Consider the following 9,705-nt stretch of genomic DNA (forward strand, 5'->3'; position numbering starts at 1 on the left):
CTCCCTCATGTCCTTCAGTGAAAGGATGAGGTTACCACCAGGTTAGGCCAGACACTTACTTCTAGTTGTTTTGTTTAGGGTCAAGGTCCTGACCATCTCCAAAAATGGGTTACTAACTGGGTTTCCAAGAACTCCTTGGCTCTAGAGCCCCTGTCACAGGGATCCGTGTATTCCAGTGTACCTGGTTATGAGCTTATGGTCATGAGCCAGCACCTAGAAATTGCCTCATCTGCTCCTATCTAAAAGTGCTGGCCCCTGTAGTCCTTCCTTCTTCCTTCCCTCCCGCCTTCTTTCTGTCCCTTCATCCCTCCCTTCCCCCTGACTCCCTGATACAAGCTGGCCTTGGACTCCCTGTTTAGGTAGGGATAACCTTGAATTTCTGTTTTGGTTTTTGATGTGGTATATGTGAATTTGTGTGTCCAGATATGTGTGTCTTGGTGGCCAGAGGTCAACATCAGGAATCTTCCGCTATTGTTCTCTCCTTTTTTCTTCTGTTTTTGAGGCAGGGCTTCTCACTGGGCCTGGGTTCAGTGGCTAGACTAGCTGACTGGAGCGTCCCCAGGACCTGCCTGTCTCCACCTTGCGAAGTGCCGTGTGCATGTGCCACCATGCCCAGCTTTTACGAGAATGCTGGAGATCAGAGTTCAGATCTCCTTTACTTGCCAATCCATCTCCCCAGAGCTACGACCTTGAACTAACGATTTTCCTGCTTCCACTCCCCGGGTGTTGGAATTACAGCCATGTACCACCGGGCCTGATTTTTGCAGTGCTGGGACCAAAGCCAGGGCTTTGTGTATGCTAGGCAAACACTCCGTCCGCTGAGCCCCACTCCTGGTCCCCAGGCCTGTCACTTTAAGGCTGAGCTGCTGCGGAGCCCTTCAGTGTCCTTGCTCAGCTTTGCTGGGTTGTTCCTGAGACTGTGTGTGATGCCAAGTGCGGAGGGAAAGCCAGCCTCACGGCGTCAGTGCAAATGTCTCCTGCTTCACCATTGTCTGGGAAGGGCAAACTCTTGCAGCTATTTTTATTATAATTACTCAGTCTCTCCCACCTCATTAAGCCTGAATCTTTCAAGCCTGAATACCTGGTTAAGCGTGCAGCCTCTATTTATTGATCTACCTCTGTGTACACAGACACAGACACACACACACACACACACACACACACACACACGAGTGATTGCCATCTAGAGCTGGACACCTGCAAGTAATACAAATTTTATTTTTTGAAAATAGAAAGGAATGTGGTATCCTGCTGGCTCTGCCGTTTCCTTGTTTTGCTGGATTACATATTGTCAGAGTTCTATGTTCTGTGTCCCCGGGCTGGGCTAAGGCTCGGTGGCAGGGCTGTAGGCTGGCTCAGTGAGAGCCTGGGCTCCAGCCTGCCCCAGGCACACACAGAGGCCTATGTGCCCTCATCTGTGGTTCCGATACTGCAAATGCCCCTCCTAACCCAGAAGTCCTGACTTGCCATCGCCAGGGCCTGCCGCCTGTGTCTCTATCTCAGCCTCAGTTTCCACCTTTCAAGAGGCCATGGACTTGGACTTTAAACGTGCTATCACTATGACTGTGACCTCGCCCAAGCTATGGCATTATCATCCTTTCAAAATGGAATACAAAGTAGATTTTTGAGTCATCTAAAATCATTCCTTGGTGCCTTTAGAGACAAAGTTCCAATAAGAAAGCTTATCAATTATACTTTTGTTTCCATTCCAAAACTCATGACTGCTCCCTCAAAGGCCTCTTGTTCTTACCACAGAACATTGCTTACAGTGCCCAGATGAATGGCGGCAAACTCTGGTCTCTGTATGGTACATTTATTCCCTGAGAAAACAAGTAGCAGTTTGAGAGGGGGTAGGCGTGGAAGGGAGAAGGCTTCTCCCGGAGGAGCTTTTGCTGATGAAGGATTCTGACTGAGGATCCCTAGGTCGATTCTGTTGCTGAAATAATTATGGCTTGTTTCTGGAACTTTTAACCAAATAATACACAGAACTGGTAGCCTATGGAGTTTGTTTGGGAACACAGACATAAGTGTCCTGAGTCGAGGTTTGGGCAGATGTTATTTTTGGATGTTATTTTGGATGGGTTGCCATTTTCTTCTCAAAAAACAGCAATGGGATTCCTTGGTTTGTCAGTGTTACCTTGGTATTGAACCAGGATTCTTGGCCAGTTGTCAGCCCCTGTCTGTCTCCAGTGGGCAGCTGCCTGGCAGTGTACACTGCCAGATCAATTTCCGTGCCAGGGGAGGGCCTTCAGCGGGAGGCCAGGGTGTTTTTCAGAACCGTGTTGATCCTAGCGCTGCAAAAACCAGGCATGGTGGTGCCTAGCTGGAATCGCAGTCAGTGGCACAGACAATTATGGGGAGTAAACGTTTCTGTTTTGAAGGTGGGAGGAGGGGGATGCAGAATTGTGATTCACTTGTGTCTAGTTTCTTATGGTAAGTAGAGTCTACTCACTACAAAACTTCCAGTTTTCCAGAAAGCTCCATGCTATCACTGTGAGAAGGATTTCATTTCCAAACCGGTTATGTTTTTAAGCAAGTGATCTGGAGTGGCAGACAGAGCAGAAAGCAGCGGAGAGGCTCACTGAGGTTCAAGGTGAAAGCCGTGCTGGGTTCTGACAGGGAGACTTCCACGCGGCTGCCTTGTGAGCGACACAGCAGACGCTAGGATTGCAGACTTGGCTTAAAGACTGCAGGACGTCGGCCAGGAAGCCGCCCTGCCTGCGGGAGCCTCCGGGCCATCATGGCTGCCCTAGCGGGCTGCCCTGTAACGCTGAGCAGGCAGGGTCGGGCAGGGAGCATCAACTACACCGCGCGCAGAACTGTGTCAAAAATTCGCTGCCGTGCAGTGTGGGCGCCTGGCTAGCGAGACTGCAGGCCTCCCGCACGCCACGTACGAAAGCCGAGGCAAACACCGACCCTGTTTTGGAAATGTTCTGAGGCCAGTCTGTTAACCCAGCGAGCTGTTTGCAATGCAGCCCTGCGTGTCTGCAGAGCAACACACGGGCTTTTATTGGGGACAGGAAACAAACTCTCTGAGCCGCAGCATCGCTGCGGGCGAGTGTAATTGCCAGGATTAATAAGTCACAGCTGCGAGAGTTCAGTCCTTGGCAGCCTTCCTTATTCAGCTCCTCTCCCCTTGCCGGTTCGTTCCAGATTTACGGTCTGCAGCATGTCTGGAGCCCGCACTGCGCCTGCTCGCCTCCTCCTCCTCCTCCTCGGCTGTTCTGCGCTTGCGCCGGGCGTCGCCTGGGGCTCTCTGGAGCAGCGCGAGGCCGAGAACTACGTGGCTGCTGTGTACGAGCACCGGCCGGTGCTAAGCCCAAATCCGCTGGAGCTCAGCAGCCGCCAGGAGGCCCTGGAGCTCATGAAGCAGAACCTCGACGTCTATGAACAGCAAGTGATGGCTGCAGCCCAGAAGGCAAGAGCAGCTTTCTGGTCCTGACGCGGGCTCAGGACGCCTAGAGCCAGCTGCTCGGAGCGAGGAAAAACCCCAGGCTCCCAGGGTCCTCCTGAGAAATGGGGTCAGAGTCAGGCCCCAGCCCCGGCCCCCAGAGTCAGAAGCGGCAGGGTCTTCCCTGGGGAATGTTCTGCCCAAGTTGGAGAAGCCCTGCCTAGGTCACTGACTCACGTCCCTGTCCTGGGACTCAGTGGTGAACTATAAACAAGGGCCGGGGTTTGGGGCTGGTGCTGTAGCCAACTGGTCCAAAGCAGGGGCAGTTTGGTCAGTGGGAATTTTCAAAGTCCGCCCTCCCCGACCCTGGCGTGGGCGATTCTGATATTCGGAAAAACAACAACAACTTGAGAACCACTGAGCGCAGTGGACGCCATGTTCTGAGAGGCACCCAAAGCTTCTGGGAACTTTTAAGTGCCTCAGAATCGCTGCTTCATCCAGATGGGGAGCCCCTGGTCCAGACAGAACAGACCCCAGACCCACACCTGACTGAGGGCTTCGAGCTTGGCTGTCTCTCCTCTCCTGCCAGCCAGGAAGGGTGGGGTGGGGGAGAGGCTCCCCTGGGACGGAGCCGGAAGTGCTGCTTTCCTCAGAAGCTGTGGGGCTAGGAAGCCTGGAGCCCAGGGAGTCTGGGCCCTCTCCCTGGCGGTGAGGCCACCAAGCGCTGCTGTGCAAGGGAGCCAAACTCCTCTGCTGCTGGTGTGGACCTGGCCATGCCGTGGGGCCCCTCAGCTCCCCCACCCCCGCGCACACACCTCATGGCCTGAAAGGGCACGGCTACCACTTCCTGGTGCATTTTAAAATCCTGGGTTAGTTATCGTCCAACACGCCTGATGGACAGGAAGCCTCTCCTGTCCTGTCCCAACCTGGCTCCTCAGACACACACACACACACACACACACACACACACACACACACACCGTGAGCTCAGAACACACCACTTCCCAGGTTCAGGCCAACTGTGGGAAGGCTTTCACCGTAGTTCTGACCTTCCATGTGCACTCGGGGACAGTGTTGTCTGCCAGTTTCCCCAGGAGAAGATTCAGCGTCTAGCCCTTTTCAGGGGCTCCCTCTTTGCTTAGAAGTGCGGGCCCCAAATCCAGATGTTGTTCCCAGTACACTTCTGGCAATGACATCACGCTGCATTTCCAGGTGTGTAAAGGGACCCCCGCTCCTTTACCCACAGAGCCGTGTGCAGTCAGCAAGCCTTCCCACCTGAGCTGCTGGCCCGTCCACCCGATGGGCTATCCAGGGCTCTCTCCTGGCACCCATAGAATCCATACTTCTCCCATCTGGGTCGCTGCTGAGGTCGGTGGAAAACAGAGCCCAGCCGCACCTTCAGGCCGCGGCCCAGCCTGACCCGGTCAAGGGCAGGCCCGGGTGGAGGTGTCTGATGGCACAGCGCCACCTCCCACCTGCAGCCTCGCCTCATCCGGCTTCTCCATCTGTCCGCCGACTACCGGGCCCCCTCCCTGGAGCTGGCATGCGGCTCCGTGAGTCGTGCCAGCTGCTCGGGGTTGATTTTGTGCTGTCGGTGCCTCGACCCCTCCGCTGTGTTCACGGGCATCGGTTTTCCATCACATCAGCTGAGAGCAGGAGCTCCTCACAGGCTGAGCGCAGCACTGCTCCCAGGCCCAGGGGGAAGATGGCCTTCCCCGTGCAGGCCTAGGGCTGGGACCTTCGTTCCTCAAAAGCTCTTGACCTCCTTAGGCCCGTCAGAGCACTGCTCACATGATGTAGTCAGTGTAGACACAGCTGAGATGGGGAACTCCGTAAGATAGCCTTCAAGGTTTGTTTTTTTCTGAATAGAGGAAAACCTCTCTCTACATATTTTTCAAAAAGTTGAAAGTGTGACTCATGCAAATACAGAATGAACAGTTTCTATTTAAGTCATTCTTAGATAATGGCAGGAATCGGAGGGGTGGGAATGTTGCCAGTCAGCCCAGCACTGGCCGGGGACCGTGCTGCTAGCCAGAGAACTAGTTGGCTAGCGTCTCACGGGGCACAGATGTAGTCTTTAGCGTGAGGACTTCTGTTTCGTTCTGAAACAGGCTCTGGGCCGTTGGCGAGACTCTGAGCTCAGGCTCCTCCACCTCCACCTCCCGGGGCCGATCCGAAGAGCAGAGCCCATCAGTGGCACACTGCACACAGATCACCTGACTGAAGCCAGCCTGCTAGTCTGGAAGGGCGCGCGGTCTCCATCTAGACTGGTTTCCGGGTTTGTGATGAGTTGTTTGCACCATCACTTCCGAGTGTACATTCCCATTGTATACTCACGAATGTCACTGTCACTCTGCCCTGGGGACCCATGCTGGTTTGGCCATATAGAAACACTGCTCTTTAACCCAGTGTTCTCCCATGCGAAATCCACTCTATCCTCAGGAAATGACCAGGGAATCACCTAAAGGCCCGTGCAACAGCCAGGGGAGCGACCACACCCTGCAGACAGCTGCTGCACCTTTTTGTTTATCTTTATCACAGAGGTTGGATTCAGATGCTCAGGAGGAGCAATGATGCTGTCTTACCTAGGGGGCAGCCGTTACAGGCGGAATTTCTCAGTGTTCTCGTTGAGAAAGTCACATGCACGGAGAAAGGGACCTTGTATTAGAGGATGTAAGTGTGTGAGAGAGAGAGAGAGAGAGAGCACAGAACTGGAGAGCCCTGGGAAATGAGATGCGAAGGGAGAGCTGAGGGCTGTCTGGTCTGTTTCTCCCTGCGTTGCTGTAGGTGCCACGGGGAGCCCAGGGTGGGGAGAGGCCTGTGGAGCGGCTGGAGCCCCTGAAGGGCGTCTCTAAGTTCCCGGGGGGGGGGGCTTTGTGTACAGCGCACTTGCCACTCACCCCTGGCTCCCAGAGCCCCAACTGTGACGACTCGGCGGGATCAACTTTTACACAAATACCGAAGCAGGGCTCCCCCACTTTCCAGTCAGCCGCTCTGTGGACGGGTCCCCATGTCAGGGTCTTTGCAGAAGTTCCCCGATTGACTTAGATGTGGGTGGGTGGCTGGAAGCCGCTGGACAGAAGACGTCCCACCGTGAACAGGACCAGTACTCTAAGCCCCTCACAAGTGGCCCAGTGCTGACTGTACAGTGAGAGTGCAGCCTTCAGCAGAGCTGCTCACTGCTCCCTCTATCCCGCCATGCTCATGGTCCCTCCTAGAGGACACGGAGACTGAGGCCGCTGTCCTGGGCTGGGTGCTCGTCTGAGGACGGAGAGCGAGCCTTCCTTCTGAGCTGAGAGTCAGTCATCATCTTTAAGCCGAGCCAGTGAGCTGGCTCCTGTTTGACAACAAAGGACTGGTCCTCCCTTCCCCCATGGCGCTCCCCTCCCCTCATGGTATTCTCCTCTGTCTTTCTGCTTGCAGGGTGCACAGATTATAGTGTTCCCAGAAGATGGCATCCATGGATTCAACTTCACAAGAACATCCATTTACCCTTTCTTGGACTTCATGCCATCTCCCAAGCTGGTCAGGTGGAACCCGTGTTTGGAGCCATTTCGGTTCAATGACACAGAGGTGGGTGAGGAGCCCAGCAGGCTGAGCAGGACCAGGGCCATGGCCAAAAGCCACGGCATGCTGCCTGAGGATCCAAACCGCCAAACCCAAACTTCCCAGGCCTCTTGCTGATGTGCTTAGTCTTTTCAATGGTGAATTACACAAGAGTCACATGAATTGAAACATTTTTAACATTCAAGTTTTAAAAAGAGAAAAGAACAAGCTACTCTAAAAGCTCATCTCCATCTCTGTCTGCCCCTCCACTCTAGAGGCTTCCGGCAACAATTGCTATGCCTCCTTTTCTTCTCCCTCGACCAACATACTGCCTAGGAGGAGACGAGCTCCCTTCTTTCTATCTCTTACTATTTTAAGCACGGTTTCAGTGAATAGCGCCTGTGGATACATTTTTATAAACATCTTCAAGTTCTCCTATAAAACTCCTGGAGAATTTTCTCAAGGCCACATATACACACACACTATATATATATATATATATAATTTCTAAATACCGAATTTAGAAATTAAAAGCTGATTCTCTCACTTTGCATCTCCAGTACTAGCGTAGAGCCTGTTTCCTGCCCCTGGGCCAACACAAGATGGAATGCTCCCTTGAGGGCTTGCTATTTTTTTTTTTAAGATTTATTTATTTATTATCTATACAGCATTCAGCTTGCACACAGATCTCACTATAGATGGTTATGAGCCACCATGTGGTTGCTGGGAATTGAACTCAGGACCTTTGGAAGAACAGCAAGTGTTCTTAATCTCTGAGCCATCTCTCCAGCCCCCAAGCTCTTGCTGTTCTAACAAAGGTGAAAAGTATGTCACTTTAATTTGCGTTTTCATCACTGCTGAGTCTAAGCGTTGTTCCAGGTGCTTCTTAGATCTGTCCTGTGAGTCCCCTGTTTATACCCTTCACATGTTCTCTGAAGCTTGTATATTAAAGACACATACAGGAATGTTCCTATTAAAACTCTGAGCCAAAAGGCAGGACTTAAAATCACTTATTTTACTTGTTACCCACCCAGGTCCTCCAGCGCCTGAGCTGTATGGCCATCAGGGGAGACATGTTTCTGGTGGCCAACCTTGGAACCAAGCAGCCTTGCTTTACCAGTGACCCGGCGTGCCCACACGATGGGAGATACCAGTTTAACACAAACGTAGTGTTCAGTGACAACGGAACGCTTGTTGGCCGCTACCGTAAGCACAACCTGTACTTTGAGGCAGCCTTCGATACCCCTGCTGACGTGGACCTCGTCACCTTTGACACCCCGTTTGCTGGCAAGTTCGGCGTGTTCACCTGCTTTGACATCCTGTTCTTTGACCCGGCGGTCCGACTCCTCAGAGACTCTGAGGTGAAGCACATTGTATACCCCACGGCCTGGATGAACCAGCTGCCTCTTCTGGCAGCCATCGAAATCCAGAAAGCATTCGCCACTGCCTTCGGTGTCAGCGTCCTGGCAGCTAACATTCACCACCCGACTCTGGGGATGACTGGCAGTGGCATACACACCCCCCTGAAGTCCTTTTGGTACCATGACATGGACAGCCCCAAAGGCCACCTTATAACTGCCCAGGTAGCCACAAACCCACCGGGCCTCGTTGGGAATACAACTAGTGAAATGGACCCATCCCACCAGAAGTTCTTAAAAGTCCTGTCAGGTGACCCGTACTGTGAGAAGGATGCCCAGGAAGTGCACTGTGAGGAGGCTGCCCCGTGGACCGTGAACGCACCGCCCACCTTCCACTCGGAGATGATGTATGACAATTTCACCCTGGTGCCCGTCTGGGGAAAGGAAGGCTATCTGCGGGTGTGCTCCGGCAGCCTCTGCTGTCACCTCCTGTACGAGAGGCCCACGCTGTCCAAAGAGCTGTACGCCCTGGCTGTCTTCGACGGACCCCACACCGTGCACGGCACCTACTACATCCAAGTCTGCGCCCTGGTCAAGTGTGGGGGCCTTGGCTTCGACACTTGCGGGCAGGAGATCACAGACGCCCAAGGCTTATTCGACTTTCACCTGTGGGGGAACTTCAGCACCTCCTATATCTTCCCTTTGTTTCTCACTTCCGGGATGACTCTGGACAGCCCTGACCAGCTTGGGTGGGAGAGTGACCACTATTTCTTGAGGAAGAGTGGACTGTCCTCCGGCCTGGTGACAGCAGCTCTCTATGGGCGGTTGTATGAGAGGAACTAGGACAATTGTGTGGCCAGTGGGCTGGGCTCCGCCAGTTTCCTCCTCACAGACCACAGATCCTGAGCGCTGGGACCATCTCTGCCCAGACGGTGAAAAGGCACGTCTGAAGCATTTGATCCCACCCTGGGAACTGTAAAAAGGTGGGAGAGGCAGCTCCTTTTTCCTCTCTCCATAATGACCGAGACATTTTCTGCTATTTTCTATTCACATTATCCTTTTTCAAGCCACACCTTCCCACTACACAATTGGTTTTAAATGCTAAGCCAAAAAATAAACATCAGTTGCTATTTTCTCAATCCACAGAGTATTGGATGTTGTTGCTGTTTTCCCGCTGTTGATGGAGTGAGACCTGTCAGTGTTCCCCAAGCCTCAGACGTTTTCTGTGGCACACGGCAGCCTCCCAGAGCAACAACTGTCTGAAGGGCTGCTCTGGTGACTGGCCCTGCTCTGCTCAACGGGAGCTCTGTCCAGATGAGGTGGCAATGCCAGAGCCACCCGCAGAGTCAGGAATGTACCCTAGACACAGCTCTTCAAAATAGAAGACGGGCTTTTCTCACATCTGCCTTG

At 53.3% G+C, this 9,705-nt stretch overlaps 1 protein-coding gene across 8 annotated transcripts in view; it reads left to right on the forward strand.

The window, feature by feature from the left end:
* Btd (biotinidase) overlaps positions 1 to 9,434 on the forward strand; it is a 31,578-nt gene extending 22,144 nt beyond the window's left edge. For 7 of the 8 annotated variants that reach the window (XM_021641744.2, XM_021641743.2, XM_060390873.1 and 4 more), the window contains exons 2-4: positions 3,154 to 3,418; positions 6,815 to 6,964; positions 7,972 to 9,434. In XM_021641744.2, coding sequence (XP_021497419.1) covers positions 3,170 to 3,418; positions 6,815 to 6,964; positions 7,972 to 9,138 — 1,566 coding nt within the window. In that variant the 5' untranslated portion in view covers positions 3,154 to 3,169 and the 3' untranslated portion in view covers positions 9,139 to 9,434. Of the gene's footprint in view, positions 1 to 11; positions 2,594 to 3,153; positions 3,419 to 6,814; positions 6,965 to 7,971 lie in introns of those variants that run through there. The other variant, XM_060390869.1, reaches the window with a different exon arrangement.
* Positions 9,435 to 9,705: the final 271 nt, after the last annotated feature.

The sequence above is a fragment of the Meriones unguiculatus genome, chromosome 9, assembly GCF_030254825.1.
Source record: "Meriones unguiculatus strain TT.TT164.6M chromosome 9, Bangor_MerUng_6.1, whole genome shotgun sequence".
Taxonomy (NCBI): domain Eukaryota; kingdom Metazoa; phylum Chordata; class Mammalia; order Rodentia; family Muridae; genus Meriones; species Meriones unguiculatus.